Source organism: Corvus moneduloides, chromosome 5 (assembly GCF_009650955.1).
Source record: "Corvus moneduloides isolate bCorMon1 chromosome 5, bCorMon1.pri, whole genome shotgun sequence".
NCBI classification, from domain to species: Eukaryota; Metazoa; Chordata; class Aves; order Passeriformes; family Corvidae; genus Corvus; species Corvus moneduloides.
Genome location: NC_045480.1, coordinates 39,697,927 through 39,715,585, shown reverse-complemented (window position 1 = coordinate 39,715,585; position 17,659 = coordinate 39,697,927). Strand labels below are relative to the sequence as shown.

Below are 17,659 nucleotides of genomic sequence, written 5' to 3'. Positions count from 1 at the left end.
AATTTCTTTTTTTTTTTTTCTTTCAATGAAATGGGTTTTTTTGTGATGTTCTGTGATGTCCAGATTCATTCAAAAGTAAAGCATACTGTCACTCTGTTGGGGAAAAAAGCCCAACATATTAGAAAAGCTTATGTGAAATCTTTCTCTTCTTACGTGTTTAATGTGTAGAAGTTGAAGTCTTGTTTGATCTATATGTTCCTTTCAAGGTATCACCATTAAATTGTGGAATTAGCATAAAGCTGGAATAATTTGTGTTGTCCATAATCTACACTACCACTTTACTAAAATAAAACTGGATATTTATGAAACTTTTACTAGCTAGACCAATTGAAAGAGTAAAAGCTGGTAAATCTCTTACCTCCTTTGTTCTAGCTTGTTTTACTAGTGTTCCTCTCCCTTAGGAACTAACCTTCATCTCCCATAAAGACAAGACAGACTCTTTGTGCCATAGTGCAAGGCTGCAGGCTGAGCAAAGAGTGGCTAGAACTAAGGCACCACAGAACTGCCTTACTGGGAAGAGTGACTTTGCTGTAGCTTATCCTGCTCTGGACTCAGGCTCCATGCTTGTCTTGGTAGCAAGGTCTGCTGGGACCTGTGTGCTCACCTGAGCTTGTTGTGTATTTTGTAGACAAGGATGAGTGTTCCAAGGACAACGGTGGCTGCCAGCACGAGTGCATCAACACGGTAGGAAGCTACGTCTGCCAGTGCCGGAATGGATTCGTGCTACACGAAAATAAACATGACTGCAAGGAAGGTGAGTAGGAAGGCATTTGAGTGGTTGGTTACACAACTGGCTTGCAGAAAGCTTTCTGCAGTTCTCCTTTCAAACAAAAGAAAGGAAAGAAAGTTCTTGGTAATGGGGTTTTAGACATCTGGGCTTAAGCATTACAACATCCCTCCCCTTTCCCTTCACCTCCATCCCCAGCATTTGTGTGGGCTGAGTTCGAGGTCCACAGGAATGCAGTTTGGAAAACTTGGGATCACTGGCACAGAGTGCTACTTTCAATAGTTCTGTGAAGTGTAGAATATTAAAAACTCTTATAAAGTATCTATCTAAGGTTGTATTAAACACAGGTCTAGAGTTTCTGGAGAGAAGCCTGGTAAAGTTGTGATTTGCTGCTATCAGTAGCAGTTAGTTTCCTCACAGTCATGTTGAAACCATCTCTACCCTTTCTGGGTTTATTTTAGGTGACATATTCCGACAATATAAGTTCCAGTCAAAGCCCTATGTATCTTTCTTCCTCTTGGCTCTCTCAAGGTGTGGCTACCTTCAAGAAGACAATAGGTTCTGGGGCTTAAGTAGAATTTAAATTGTCTGCAAATGAACCTCGAGTGTGCAATATCATGTGAGCTGCTGTAATTTCTTAATGTTGTTTTCTACCATGGATTTAATTTGAGACTAAAGACATGCCCTTGTGAATCATTTGCATTTTCACTGGTTTTGGAATGCTACTTGCCTACTCTAAAAGTTTTTCTTTTGAAATAATTCCCTGATATTTAGAAAGCAATTTGAGACAGTTAAAAAAACTAAATAAAAAAATGCCTTCTTTTAGTTCTGGGTACTAGTGGTGTAGTTACGAAGTCAGTGACTAAGCTGTTCTTTGTACATACTTACAATTAAGTCTTTGCTGTTCTCAAATTGTCTATATGTATATCTAGAAACTGTGGTTTAGAAACCAAATTGATTGCTCTCTAGCTGCAGTGAAAATTAGCAAGAAGAGAAAAAAATTGAGATATTTCTTTTGAGGTTGGAGTAGTGAGACTTTTTATATGGATTTACACACTTGTATGTAAGATAGGGGAATAGGAAGATATTTTATTAGTTTTCAGCATTTATCTTATGTTTATTCCTGTATAGTACTATAGTACTCGAAAAAAAAAGCCATCCATTGTAAACAACAGTGTATGTATCACAACAATCCATAAAGAAACATGCTGGGTTAATGCTCTAAAGCACGTGCCTGAGGGGAAGAAAATAACTGCACTCTGAAGAGCATACTTACATATCTTCCTAAAGATCTCTTCCATTTAGTGGCTGCCCTGACAAAAAATAGTACTTTTTTGACTACCTCTGAATGCAGACCCCCAGACTAACTGATGCTATCACTGTTGGCACAGCTGAGTGTGAACAGAAGATCCACAGTCCCAATGGCATCATCACGAGTCCCAACTGGCCGGACAAGTATCCCAGCAGAAAGGAGTGCACGTGGGAAATCAGTGCTACCCCTGGGCAGAGGGTCAAACTGGTGAGTCTCTGCCTACCCTTCCTTTTCAGCTTTTCTTCCACCAAATCAGCTTCTCAAATGACTGCTCAATGATATGAAACTGTTACTAAACTTTACTGTCAGTTTGCATCCGAGAAGTAAATTTTAAAAATTTGCTGACTCCTGTCAATTTCTGGCCAACAGGGACTACTCAATATGATAGAGCTGTGATTTAAATTTATAGTGATGGGAAATAGTCTGCAAAGGCATACTTTCCTCCTGTCAGACTTTACTATATTGTTGTTGCAACTCATAAAACTTGTGCTAAGTTTTGTCAAATATGGCAGAGGCCATTTTCACAAATTTCAATATATAGAATAAGCAAAGTTTTGAGTTATGAACAGTCCTCTGTACACACCTTTTTCTGTTCTGTTCTTTTTAAGGATGAAAAAGAGATACAAAACCCCTGAGAATCTGGATTTCTCATTTAAAAGTGGCTCCAAATTTTAACATAAGTAGAAGAGCAGGCTGGAGTAGATTTGTGAATTTTGTGTCCAGCTGGCTGAGGACAGTGCTGGTGTCCAAAGACAGGCGTAGAAGAGTTTTGATAGCTTTGCAGGTTTACCGAGATTCTGTAGCCTCTGTATGAAGCTGAAGGCATGGTTCTGCCCAGGGGGTTCTTCTTTTAGCTCAGCCCCAGTGCTCCTTCAGCAGTGTACTTGCAGGACAGCCACAACGAAAGCTGGCCTTACATATTTTTAAATGTCATAAATTGATTTTTCAACTGTTTTGGAGCAAATAAAGTTAAGGAGAGAGATGTCTCTGCTTCAGAGAGGTAGAAGCAATAGCCAATACTGGTGCAGGGTTGAAAGGGATATTGTATCTCATAACTACTGACCTTAGCCAAACCCTAACCCCTTGTGCTGGTTTTGGCTGGGGTAGAGTTAATTTTATTCACAGTGGCTGGTATGGGGCTGTGTTTTGGACTTGGGCTGAACAGTGTTGATAACATAGAGATGTTTTTGTTATTGCTAAGCAGGGCTTACACAGAGCCAAGGCCTTTTCTGCTGGCAAGGAAGGTGGGGTTCATGGGAGATTGGGGGGAGACACGGACAGGACAGGTGGCCCAAACTGACCACAGGGATATTCCAGGCTATATGGCATCATGCTCAGGATATCAAATCGGGGGAAGAAAGAGGAAGGGGATGGTGTTCGTCTTCCCAAGTAAACCTTACACATGATGGAGCCCTTGTGATGGATGAACACCTGCCTGCCCATGGGAAGCAGTGAATTCTTTCCTTGTTTTTCTTTACTTTATGTGTGCGGCTTTTGCTCTCCCTATTAAACTGTCCATATCTCAGCCCACAAGTTTTCTATTGTTTACACTTCCAGTTCTCTCCCCAGTCCTACTGGTGGGGGAGTGAGCAAGCAGCTGTGTAGGGCTTGGCTGCTGCCTGGAATTAAACCACTCCTGTTACTGGTGCTGATGTGGGACTGTGTATGGATCCCTGTTCACCAAAACTAAAAGGGTTAAACTGTACTGGAGGGGGTGGGAGTGGTGGAGAATGAGCAGTGTGCATGTTCTGTCCATTCCAAGGGTGGAAAACAGGTTTCTAATTCAGGCAGCCTTTCTACTGCTGCTTCTGAGCAAGTATTCTTCATACTGACTGAATAAACCAAAGCCAGCCAGGCATGGACATGGGCACGTTACTGTAAAAGCTTTTCCAATACCTATACCCACAGCAGGCAAAATTCCAACATTCAGATTTCTTCAGTGAAATATTTTGTGGTTTACTTTACAAAGAAAAGGTTTTTTTAAATTGGTTTTTGCCAATGGAATCGGAAAACTAGACAGAATTTTACTAGATAGAATTTTCAAAAATGCCTCCATGATTTAGAGTTGGGAGATCTGCTCTTCTGTGCAAGCCAGTAGGGTCAATTCCTAAATTATATGTGTATAATATCTTCAAGCTGTGTACTACAGCAAGGTCCCATATCAATAATATTAATACCATAATTCCACAATGGATCAGTATTTTTCCTTGGACTTTCACGCTGTATTTAAGTCTATTTTTCATAGCTTACTTGTTCAAATTGAACAAAAAGAGAATCGGTTACTTCATAGTAACAAACCACATGAATTGTGAGGCTGTGCTTGTTTTTTTGAGAGGGGTGTATGTATAGAAACTAATCTTTTGTTGTGATTGCTGTCACTCTGCCTATGAAAAAATGGGTATGCACTTCAGAACTTTTAAATGAAACATGTAGATAAAGATGGCTTTGAAAATGTACGTCGTAGAGAGACTGATTTTCATGAGCTAATCAGCCGGATGTTTATAAGAGACAGGCTTAAGTGTCCCATCCAGGCAGCTCTCCATAAGTGCCACCAACCTATCTACTCGGTTGAGTGGTGTAGATAGAAAGGGCTGGATGGTCAGAAGCTATATGTAACATTTCTGAACACCATTCCCTCTAAGGAGACAAATCACACGGGGTTAAAATAGTCATGGTGGGGTAGGAATTCAAAAGTATTTGTCCCAGGAAGACAGGGCGTGATTTAATTATACTACCAACTTTATTAAATCATTTGTGAACTCTGTTGGCATCAACTATTCATTTCTGTTTAGGGAAAGTTTATGTCAGTTCTCCTCTTTCAAATTTGCAAGGAGCCAACTGGTTTTTAAAACACAGAGACTATCTTTGGGTGTTTTAAAATATCAGGCATTTTGAGCTTTTAAAAGACTATGCATATTAAGATCTGATTTTTCTTTAAAAAGCAAGTTCCTTGGATTCTCTCTGGAATTGCTAGAATCATTTGCTAAAACCACAACCATTTTTTCTGGTCATGTTTGAAGGACACAATATAACATGTCTGTGCTCCTGAAGGCTTAGGAATCCCAGGGAGAAGTCAAATATTAAAAATAATAGGTGTGTCTTACAGTTCATAGTGAGATATGATTCCTTGAGAGTGTTGGTGTTGTTAGGGGTTTTTCATGCTCATGAGATGTAAACAAAACAGATACAATTTTCCTATAAAAGAAAATTAATTTCTGCAGGCTGTTCTTGGGTCATGTCTATTGCTCCCATTGATTCCAAGTTGGCTTAACTTGGTACTGTGTTTAACTGCGTTTAACTAACTCAGGCTAACTGAGAATTAGTCTCTCAGCTTTCTGGAGTTTTCTTCATCCATCAGGTTTTATTTGGGTATAAATGACAACACATACTTGGCATCATAAAAGTTGGATGGCTGACCGCAGTTTAAGAGCAGCAGGAGTGACTGCTGTACAGCCATTTTCACTGCCTCTGCAGTTTCAGTCCCTTAATGTAAACCCCACATTTTTACAGTGAAATGGACCTGCATGCACTGCACCATGCAGCTCTTCACAAAAAACAAGTGTTATTCTGAATATTGAAGTTCTCTGGGAAAAAAGCCTTTGTGTTAGCTCTTTATATATCCTTTAGGTCAGCTGTTAATATAAATTTCCATCGCATTTCGCACTCTCAGGGTTCCACGAGTGATTTAGTTGGTCAGATTTGGTTTGGTGTACCAGAGAGAATGCTTAATTGTGATATTTGCTCGGCATTTGAGAGTTCAGTTTTATTCCTTTTAATTATTGTTTCTTAATCCTTTTCTGTTTGGTTTTTGGGTTTTTGTTTGAGGTTTTATTGTTTTTTTTAATAAACAGTCATCTATAGGACTACTCATGAAAGCATTTGTACTTGGTGTTTTTATGCTATTTCGTTGAACAAAATACATTTTGAATTTCACCTTAAATTGTAGGTTACTCTGAAAATTCACAAAGATGTATATTGCCTTCTCAGTGTTTACATGAGGGGAAATTACCAGATATTAAGCTTCAGCATTGTTGTTGAAATTTAGCCCTGGTCAAAAAGCCTTGTTTGAAAACTCTGATGTCCCCTTGAAATAAGTTTGTTTATAACATTCTAGTCTTGGAAGACACTCTTCCATATATGAAATGCAGGTATAAGTTGTATGTGTGTTAACAGTTTCTGTCAGGTATGGCACACACTTTTTGGAAACGCCTGAAGTTTTTTCTAATCAACAATTAACACAATTTTTTAATGTTTGACAATGCTTTCACTAGCAAAAATCTGAACTTAGCATGAAGTGTGCAGCCTGAAACATCTTTAAGTTGTAATAACAAAAAACCAGATCTCTAGAAAATAGATTAGAAAATAAAACTTTCATGCATAAACCTTCATGTGGAAAAGTCATTTTCAGAGGCTTCAGTCGCAGTGTGATGTAGGTTTTAAAAAAGGGAGGGGGTGGGGGGGGAGCCATTATGTTTTGCAGATGTTTCAATCAATCCTCAACTATGTGAGGAAACAATAATTTCTGACTTTTTGCTGTTTTGAATGCTCTGTGAAATTTGGAATAATCCTAAAAACAGTGCAGATTCAGCAGAAAGGCAGCAGTATTCTAGATTTATTATTGTCTGATAGATAGTAGTTGATTATAAAGATTCTAGTGCCTTTCTGCATGAAGGATGATGCACTCTCAAAGTTCACTGTCTTAACTTTTATTCCTCTTTCTCAGGATCAATATGTTATTCAAATCTATGGGCTTCTGGAGGCAGTAATGTTAAATCTGTCATTTTAACTGCATCCTTATATTCTAAAATGTGTTAACATATATATGTATGTACCATGTAAATACAGTCCCACAATGGGTCATTTTACTTTTTTTCCCCTAGACATTCAATGAATTTGAAATAGAACAACATCAAGAATGTGCTTATGACCACTTGGAAGTGTTTGATGGTGAAAGTGAAAAATCGCCAATCCTGGGGCGCTTATGTGGCAATAAAATACCAGATCCTCTTATTGCTACTGGAAACAAAATGTTTCTCCGCTTTATTTCCGATGCATCAGTTCAAAGAAAAGGCTTCCAAGCAACGCACTCTACAGGTCAGAAATCAGGACGTGATTTTTACTAATAACTCGCCCATTGCTCTTTGGTGGTAGATATTCAGACTTTTTTGTAGGAAAGGGATGAGTTCACAGATAAGACAATGTAACAGCTGTATTTAATGAAACCTTAAGCACAGTGGGAAAAGTCTGAGACTGCAGAAAGTATTCTCTAATATTTTAGATATTTCTCTCTCCCTGTCTCTCTCTCATGTGTAAGAAATTAAAAGATGTTGAAACAAAGTCAGATAAGAAATGAGATTCCTTAGGATTCATGACCTGAGATCACAAAAGATTCAGTATCTTTTCACTGTATATGTAATGATAACACTTAACTGGGACATGTGATGCACGTCCATTACTTTCCTGTTCTAAATTAAACAAAAATCTGGGTTTTGTGTAAACACACATTACTTTCCTGTAGTGCTTAAAAGGCAAGATAAGCCAAAGAAGAATAAGAAAAAAAAAATTGAAGACTTTCTTAGGACTGTTAAAATATAATGTCCTTCATATTTATCATTCAATTTTCTTGTTTGACAGAAGTCACTGAAGTTGGAAACAATGGTTTGTAATTGATTAATAGAGTTTTTGGGACATTTTCAGCGTGGAGATTTTTTCCCCCCATATTGCTTGGCTTACAGTGGCCCCTAGTGCTGAACCTCTGAACATCCGGTGCCTGCTGTACGACAAGGGGATTTCGGGTTTTTTTGGCCTTTGTTTTAATCTTCAATCCTAATGTCTGTCTTTACAGAGTTCATTCTTATTTATACAGGCAATAAATAATGCAGAAAATATTTAATAAATATCTCTGCTAGGAGATAAGATTTAATGACAGGTAATAGCTATTAATAGAATAATCAAGATTATGAATCACTGTTAATGTAATTTGATATTACCCAAAGTATCCATCAAGTTGATGTGTAGTGCACAGCTAAAACATCCTCACATATATCAATGCTGGCATTTTCTCTTTTTTCCTTCTGCTTTGTTATGAATAATTCAAAATCTTTAGTAATTTAATTCCCCTTTCAGAGAAAGAGAGTAGACAACAATATATGAACTCTTTGTGATCTGGCCTTGAAAATGAAAAGTTTAGCTTCCTGTAATTCAGTTTGTTTTTCTTGTGGAAAATCATCTTTTACAAGCCTCCAATGTTTTGCCTTCCCTACTGCAGTAACGCTTGCCCTTAGATACAAAATTAGATAGAAGTAATAATTACCCACTTTCAATTACCTCAGGGTATATAGTTAAAGGTCAGAACTCTTGCTAGAACAGGTGTTGTAAAACTTCTATCTCATTTATTATCCTCACTTTCAGTTTGCAGAATTGGAACAATCAGTGTGTGAATGAAGTTCAGAGGTATACTCCCTAACTTCTAAAGATTGCAAGTTTTGTTATGACTTGCCAGATTTTCCCTCATATCTGCTGAGCTTTTTGTGCCTTAAATATAAAAACATTCTCGACATGCACAAGCATGTGCTTTCCTGAGAAACTGAGAGAAATAAAATCTACCCAGTTTTTAAGAATATTATAAAAAACTACAAAGTTTACCTCCTTAAGAGAGGACATTTATTCCTGTCAGCTGCTGTTGCACAGACTGCCCCCTGAGATGAGCTCTCATCACTGGCATGTACCTGGAGGTAGTGTTTGAATGAGGAACAACTCGGGTCTTCCTGTCTATTCCTTCAGTCTTGAGCCAAATACAGATGCACTGTGAGAGTTCTGTGAGAATTTTACCTCTGTGCTGTCGGTACACATGTGAATGAGCAGATACCTAACAAGCGTATGGGCAGAGGATTGTATTCCCTTTGGTTATCTTTTCCAGAAAAAAAATACTTGATGGTATGCAATGGAAGTAGACAGGGCTGTGTTCGACCCTGCATAGCTGTGCAGGCAGACAGGGAGTGCTGAGGAAGCTGCTCCCTTCACTTCTAACATGTTGGCAGAACTCACTCAGTAAAAAGTCTGGTGTAACACAACAGCAGTGAAAGAGTAGCTGGATTCTGCACCCAGAGCTGTCTCTGCTGCTGCATTCCTGGCCTCTTCATGATTTAATGGCCTCTTATTATTCCAGTAGATGCTGTCGATGACGTTGATTTGCCTTCTATGACACTTTTTGGCTTGAAGTGCTACCCAATTTCCAAATTTCCATTTAATATTTCAGAAAACAGAATAAAAATGTAGCAGCAGATACAGTGAAGTTTAAAAAAAAATAAACTGGATAGAAAGGCTTCCTTGGGTGGAGCAAAACTTATAAAATGCTGTTTTGAAAGTGAAACACAGTTTTAGAAGGAGATTCTCTCATATTTTCCCTGTTCAGAAAAGGCATAACCCATCCAAGAGGAATTCATAAAAATGCTCCTGACAGAGCATTAAACATCATTGCTCAGGGAGTGATCTGTTTGCCCTAACTCAGGCATCTAGTTATCTTCTGGACAGCTTCATTTATGGTGCCTGGCCTCCCGCCACTGCTCTAGGAGGTTGCAGATCTACTGTAGGTCCTATTCCTATCTGTCAGTGGTGGGAGGATGTCTCAAACAAATTTGGGTATCTCAAATGTCAATCAGTTTAGAGGCCTGTGTTGCTTCCAAAATAACTGTAATAATTCAGTATGGGAGTGCTAAATCAATTTATAATCTTGTTTCATTAGTTCAGATGGTGTGGGTTTAAGCTTTTCCCATCTGTCTGGCTTGTTAAACAGTCAAGAAACTGGCGCTCAATTTGCTCATATGTTTGTAAGAAGCCTGAAAGTCCCTAGAAAGGTCATGAAACATGAGAGGGCTTTTGTGCCGTAGCTGATCTAGAAAAAGTCTTTCATCTGAAGCTGCCAGATGACCATCATTTTACAAGTTGGACATATTTCCTTACAGTTAGAATCATCCATCTTGCCTGCTGCAGAGCAGCCATGCCTGCACGATGGAAACCACGATGGGTGGTGTGGCCGGGTTACCTCTGGTACCAAGGCTTTGCAAGCAGTGCTGCATGGCACTGTCCCACGTCTTATGCAGTGCCTCATTGTGCAGGCTGGATGTAGGCTTCTGAAACTACAACTTGATTCTTAAGAAACTGAAAATTTGGCTTGTAATTTCTATACTAAAATATGAGGCTATAATCTGCGAGAGAAGGGCAGGGGAACGGGAATTGCCATTTTCTGTGGTTGAATGACTACAACTTTCCTTTAAGCTCCTGTCCTCTGTAGCAAGCAGAGGGAAAGAATGTAGACAGTTCATTAAACATTTTCTCCTTTGCAGCTGTTTGGTATCTGAGGCAGGGAGATGTTCCTAATATTGGCAAGAGTCCAGTCAAACAAGAAATAAACCTAAAACAATCCCCTCTTCTCTCAACAAAAGAAAAGGAAATAAATGAAATTCAGAATAGGGAGAAAAAACAGTATATTAGAATAGCAATGAGAAATAACTGCTTGAACTATCTTATTTGCCAATGTTTTATCATGTGCTCCTATTTGTTCTTTAAAAGCGAAAAAAGTTTGAAATTTCAGATTGAACAGATCACGCATAATGGATTACTTACATAGTTTGTATTTCCTGGTTTTATTCCTTCATTTCCCTATTAAGAAAAAACCCACCCTTTTTCAAAAGTAAAGATTTGGTCATTACCATTATTAACTCTTAGGTGAAATGTGACTCCTCACAATGTAATAGTGCAATTGGTCTTGTTTAGTGTGGGTGGAGTCTGTGACACTGAAGTCAAAGTGTCTCTTCACCAAAGCTTGGAAAGACTTGAATCTCGCTGTTTGTTTCAGGTTACTCTAAAATGATCAATCAGTATTATCTACATATTTTTAAATGCAGATTAAATTATCTGTTCATTTATTTATAAAAATTACATCTAAACTTGTGAGTCTCAGTATTTTGTTCAGGCTCGTTTGCACTTGATTTTTTTATGGGTGCTTTAAGAGATGATTTGTTCTTGGTGAGAAACCAAAGCTAAATTATTGTGTTTGCATTGAAATCTTTGTACCTGTAAAGTAAAAAAGCCTCCACCCACCTTTTAGAAACATGACAAACAATGCATTTTTCCCCTTAAGTACAATTTCCATCTATTCTTGCTTGGATTCTAACAAGACTTTTATTTATTTGTTGGACAGCTTATTCACCTATACACTAAAGCTAATTCATATTTCAATTCTGAACACTTTGAGCAGTTATAAACAAGCTCTAAAGCCCCACATCTATTTTGCAACTGTGTACAAATAGAGATTTATGCTAAAATAATGATTTTGAAAAAAGGCAGGGATCTCCAGCTAAAGGCTTGCCTCATGAGCAGGCTTTCAGCTACAAGACTTTCTCTGGTGGCAGCAGCTTTCTCCCAATCACACTCTTTTGCAGAGAAAGGCCTGTTCATGGACTACACAGCAAACAAGGTAGCAAGCTTGGCAGTGGTATTTAGTATTGAGCTGGATCTCCAGGTGCCACATTATGGTTAAAGATGACACTACTGTGAAACAAAAGAGTTTTGCACTCAGCCACTGACTGTGTGTGCTGGACCTGATCCTCCCCTATCACTTGCAAATGGTGTCATTAACTCATGCGGAAATGTCACCACTGAAATGTGGGTACCCTTACAGCAACTGTCTTGCTGGCCACAGGAACCTTTTCAAGTGCCTGCCCAAAGACACTCATACTGCTTAAGCCACATTCCTTACAGCTTTGGTGTTCCCTGTCTTTGTCTTTCACTTGAAAATTATGAACTATGTTCAAGTCTCTCTAGTTATAAAACAGAATTTATATAACAAATACTCAGAATGATGGATTTATGTTCCTACAGGGTAGTACTTCGCTTTCAGCTTTTTTGACTACCCTCCTTGGGTAAATGTGCTCAGCCTGAATAAGACTGGGCATCTATGAAAAGAAAACACAAATTTGCACTGAATAATCTTCACCATCTTTTTTTCCCCTCCATTTAGAGTGTGGTGGTCGGTTGAAAGCTGAACTCAAGCCCAAGGACCTGTACTCGCATGCTCAGTTTGGTGATAACAACTACCCGGTTCAAGCGGACTGCGACTGGCTCCTGGTGGCCGAGCGCGGCTCTCGCGTCGAGTTAATGTTCCAGACTTTCGAGGTTGAGGAGGAGGCAGACTGTGGCTATGATTACGTGGAGCTTTTTGATGGTCATGATAAGACAGCTGTGAGACTCGGTCGATTTTGTGGATCTGGGGTAAGTAAATAGGTATAAAACTTTTTTTTTGGTTTCTGCAAAAAGAATAAGAAAGGCAGGGCAGAGGAAGGTAAGGATCATGAGGTTTAGTTACTACACCTTGTAGTGAAGATACTAGATTATCTACTTCAGATTTTAATGTATAAATTTGCAGGCTTGTAGTACAATAACTCCCTTGAAATACTTTAATCAATAAATATTCTTACCTACTTTTTGACCAAAGTATTGTAATGTTATGTTAATCTTTAAGTAGCTGGTAGTGGCGTGTTTATCAGCACACAAAAAAGTTAGCAGCTTTTTCCCTTATGTAGAGGGAAGTGCAGCAGTGTTGAAAATTATTACATTAAAATTCTTTGAGTTGGAAAGAAGCCACATTTTACAGTAAGAGGGGCAGCTGGGAGGTATTTGTAGTGTGCTCATTGACTTCTTAAGTCTGATTTTAGGAAAAAATGGGTCCTAACCTGAGTGATTAATATGGGCCTTAAGAAAACCATGAAATCCTATATGCATTCTGACACATTTTAACTGTGAGACATGGAGGAAATTGGCCAGATGACACACTGAAAATGCTGTATCCTATTTCTCATTTTAGACTTGCGCTGGTCTGCTGGCTGCCTGCCTTGTGAAAACCAGTGCAATGATCCCACAAGTCCTCATCAATTCTTTATATGTGCGCCAGGGCAAGCACACTTTCATACATATACTCTTTGCCTAGATAAAAGGCTTCAAAGACTCTACATGAGATGACAGAAGCTCTTAAGTAATTATGTGTCACTTTTTTGAGCCACTGTGCTGGATCAAACATCTTAGTCATTCAGACAAGTCACCTGTAAACTGCCTTAAATCCTTTTAGTGAATTTTTGAACACTAATTAATGATGCACAAAAGGTGCTTCCATTTGAACTGTTGGGGATGTATTGAAAGGGAAATGCTACAACTGAGCCTAAAATCTACTAATTTACACAAAACAGTATTTTTCTTTGCAAGTTACTGTTTTATTTTACAAATAGTAGTGCAGTGAACAAGAAAATGGGCTGAATTATTTTCTTCTTTTTGGGGCTCGGGGTGGAATGATTGAGTACTGGCAGTGGCGGTTTGGTTCTGGTAAGATGTAAATGAATGGCTTCAGATGCCACATAGGAAAGATACAATTAAATAGAAAAGCTATTGAAAATAAAAACCAAAATGATCCAAGCTGGAGTGGGAAAAAGACACTGTTAGTATATATTAACAACTTCTCAACTTTAGAAAGAGGATTTGGTAGTTCAGCTGATATTTCTGATCGATGTGCTTCAGTAATAAAACAGGACGTTGTGAGGGCTATGAAGAATGAGATGGAAAATAGGTATTGACCTCTGTTATCTAAATTTAGAATATTGTACGTGGTCCTGCCCAGTCACTGTCTTACTCCAGCTGAACTAGAGAGAAACTAGGAGTTTAGGTTATTTCCTCAGTCTGCCTCAAAAATTCTTCGCCTGTAATTGAGAGCTGAATGAGATAGAACTATTCTGTCTGATGATGTCAGATGACATCATATGAGACACAGTGGAAGTACATGATGAGGCATAGCAGAAAAAGAAAAATATTTGTAAGGAAAAAAAATAGTGAAGGAATACACAGAGTAGGCAAATAATTTTTTTCTCTTTATTGATTTATTTTAGCCACCAGAAGAAATTTATTCAGCAGGGGAATCTCTTTTACTTCACTTTCACACCGATGATACAATCAACAAGAAAGGATTTCATATACGATACAGAAGTATAAAATATCCAGATAGCATGCACACCAAAAAATAACACAAGAACCTCTATGCCAGAAAAGGAGAGTGAGAAAGAATGCACAGTGAAAAGGAAGGAAGGCGTGTCATTTTTTTTTTTAAACTGAAGTTATTAGCACAAATGTTTATTATAAGTTCAGTGGAAATGCTGACTTATAAGACTAGAGACTGAAATAAAATAAAAGAAGAAAATCACCTACCCTAGTGGAATAGTCAAGATGATGATGTGCAGGCTCCATACTTGACTGTCTCTGCAGAGCTTGTGAAAGGACTTTGCATGCAGGGAGAATATAAAAGCTTTTGTTCATGGTCCAGTATTTGCTAGAGCTGCGTGTGGATTCAATCAGTTTCATTCAGGGGAAGTGACCCCGTAGACCATTCTTCCTACTGACAATTGTATGGTGTCTAGGAGGAAAAGAAGCTCTTTTAGGTCACACACTCAAAATACTGTCCTTCTACCCAGTTGCTTTGACTTTGAATCCTGCATACGTCGTGTACAAGGACTTGAAAGAAGATATGGGATGGGAAGTCCTTCCTGCATTGTTCTGTACTTTTTACAAATTCATCTGTCATATCAGGTTATCAGTGTTTTGAAACTGGAAAATCTTACTTCTGAAACATAACTGATCTATAGAGTATTTTGTTTTACTAATGACTGAGAAGTCTGAACTGTTACATCAGTCATCACTAGTTGACTGAATTTGAATGGTGTAAGCATCTGAAAATGTTTGGTTTACTGGTTAAGTAAGCTATCTCTGATGATGTGCTCTTATTTTGCACTGAATATAGAAAGAGACTGAGATGAAAACCTGTCCTGAATCAAAATCAGTATCCATGAGAGAGAGAAATGGTCAAGGATCATCTGAAAATCCTCCTACTGAATTTGTTTTCAGCAGTACATTTGAAACCACTGCTAAGCTTTATTTCTTTGGACCTTTTTGTGAATGAGCTGTTTGCCTGATTTAGTTATTCAGAAATTAAGCTGCAGTAGTGTCCAAAAGAGAAGTTTCCCAAAGAGGTTTTTGTTAGGGTTTTTTTTGTAAGAGTAAGAATATCCATGATGGTGAAAAAAGCAAAACAAAACAACAGACCCAGGATTTTTATGATATCAAGTGTGAATTCCTATGGTGCTATTCCATGAACATTAAAAAAACCAAACAAACCGAGAAGTTTTAGACTTTTGAGCCAACAGTTTGCAGATCATGAATGTCTCACTATACCTGGCTGCATCTGGAGAAGGAAGGCTTCATTGCTCCGATGGAAAGTGGGTTGCAATGGCAGCGCTATTCCTGTGGAACAACTACTATTATTGCCTTAGAATCCTCACACACAATCAGACAGATCTTCCTGTAGATACACTTCTAATTTGATAAATAATTTGACAATTCAAGCATCTTAGCATACACTAACAAAAGGATCTTCAAGCAAAAGCCCGATCTGCAGAGAGAGATCTTCTGCTGTAAATACAGTGACCTGCTTTTGATGTAGAGTTATGTTACATTTAGAACTGAGATACTCTATGTGCTTTAGGCCGTACATGGCTTTAGTCATAATGTATATGCATTATGTAAGTATTGTATGAATGAGTGCTCCAGGAGAGTGAGAGGTATTGTGTGGGTGAATATGGAATTGTTTCTTTATGTGCCAAGTTCTATCAGGACCCTGTTTGACTGTAGCAACTTTTCTTTAAAGGCTTCATAGACAGATAACAAGGACTTCTAGTTTGCAAGAATCAAGTTTAAATGAAGTATTATGTTTCACTTACAAGAAATATTATTTTGATATCCTTTGATGTAAGTTGCTACTCAGATTAGCTTAGTTTTTGTTTCCTTCTATGGACATACATTGGCACTAATAAATCTGACCTTTTTTATAAAAATAAAAACCGAATGTCTGTATAGGTGTCTTTGGTTGTTTTAGCAGCCCTGTTACTGCTCATATATATTTTTCTTTTTAGACTGATGCGTGTGAATTTCAAAAACTTAATAATTTCTGTATTTTTATAATGCTGCTACACTGTCTTTTTGGCTCATTTTTCAGGTTGTTTGATCAAGAAATGAACTACAAACATTTTCTCCAAGATATTTTACTACAGAATTCAGCCAGAGATATTGCTGAAGTTAAAAAAATGTGTATTCGTAATGTTGTTACATAATTTATCAGCTGGGTGGAATTCCAATGCTTGAATTTCTGAAAGGAAAAGCAAGCAGCAGGAGTGTCTCCCTGGCAAGGTTAATCAAAAGGAGCTGGGAAATTCTGAGGCTGAGATCAAATGCAAGTTTCCGTGCTATCTTATTTTCCACTTTTCTGTTCCGGTCTCCCCTTAGTATTATCTCTCTCTGTTTGCTAAAGCCTTCCTTTTCTCTAAATTAGGCTTTCTTATTCCTCTCAAGATTACTCTAATAATCACAGGGTTGAGCCAAGTTCATTTTTTTTTGGAAAGGTTTTTCTTGTTGTTCTTGATTCATACAGGCCCCTGTATAAATCCTGCTGTTCTATGTTGAATAGTGCAGCTGGAATGGATGGAGAGAAGGTTGGACTGGGGGCAACACATTATGGTGTATTTCCAAAACTCTGTGGAAGGTGCTTCTTTATGGTCATATCAAAAAATTGCTTTTGAGCACAGCATTTCTGGGATTGTTTCATATGGAATATGTAGAAGTCAGAAGAGAGTAGTTGCCATAACTTTGAATACAAAGTTTGATTTTATTTCTCTGATTGCTTATTCCATTGTAGATCTCATATGCTTCAGAGTGGTGAAAATGCAGAAGGTGTTCTTAATGATTATCTTGATGATAAATGGACCATATGGGTTGTATCTTCTCATTGGCCATGATCCTAGTCAGTGCCTTGTGGTGCTATCAGACGCTATTAAAACCATAGCTATTTACAAGTCCTAGGAGGTTTTCCCTGATGTAATGAAAAATGAACTCCTCCCTTAGGGGAAGCATGCCTCATAAATAGCCTAACAATCAGAAAATAATGAAAAAAGAATTAATTTTGATATTTGAAATTGTGAAAAGGAGTGTGGGTTATCCACATGTGCAGTTCCAGCTTTGAGATCTAGTTACAGTGCATTTACTGGCAACATTCCCATCAGGATGAAGATGATACTCGCTTGTTCTGCTTCCTATTTGACAAACTTTTTTGACTGTGGCAAAGTTAATGGATTTAAATTACTTTTCCTGGAGCATATAGTAAAGTTTTCTCAACTACATCAGGAGCTTCTGATTTGATGAGTTTTATTCTTTAATGTTGTTAAATTCAGCGTAAAGTGTTATTTTGATGGAATAGGCTGGTTCTGCATGGCTGACAGCTCTTGGAGAATTTAAGTCTGTGGCAGACCAAATCCTGTGATCCTTGATATCCTGTTATCATGCTCAGATAATCAGATAAGAGGGAAGGTATGTTTGTGACAGGCTATTCTTGTGCCCTTAAAAAAAAAAACCTCAAACAAACAAAAGAGAAAAAAAAGTAAAAAAAGAATAAAAGTCGTCAGTGAAAGCAGTTAAAATGGTTGCCTTACGTACAAGCTGTGGAGGTCAAGCTGAAGTGAATAAAGCAAGGCAGG

The 17,659-nt window shown here is 38.0% G+C and overlaps 1 protein-coding gene across 2 annotated transcripts in view; it reads left to right on the top strand.

Annotated features, from left to right (window-relative positions):
* TLL1 (tolloid like 1) overlaps positions 1-17,305 on the top strand; it is a 130,006-nt gene extending 112,701 nt beyond the window's left edge. For both annotated transcript variants that reach the window (XM_032108941.1, XM_032108942.1), the window contains exons 17-21: positions 629-754; positions 2,119-2,246; positions 6,920-7,133; positions 12,061-12,311; positions 13,973-17,305. In XM_032108941.1, coding sequence (XP_031964832.1) covers positions 629-754; positions 2,119-2,246; positions 6,920-7,133; positions 12,061-12,311; positions 13,973-14,107 — 854 coding nt within the window. In that variant the 3' untranslated portion in view covers positions 14,108-17,305. The remainder of the gene's footprint in view (positions 1-628; positions 755-2,118; positions 2,247-6,919; positions 7,134-12,060; positions 12,312-13,972) is intronic.
* Positions 17,306-17,659: the final 354 nt, after the last annotated feature.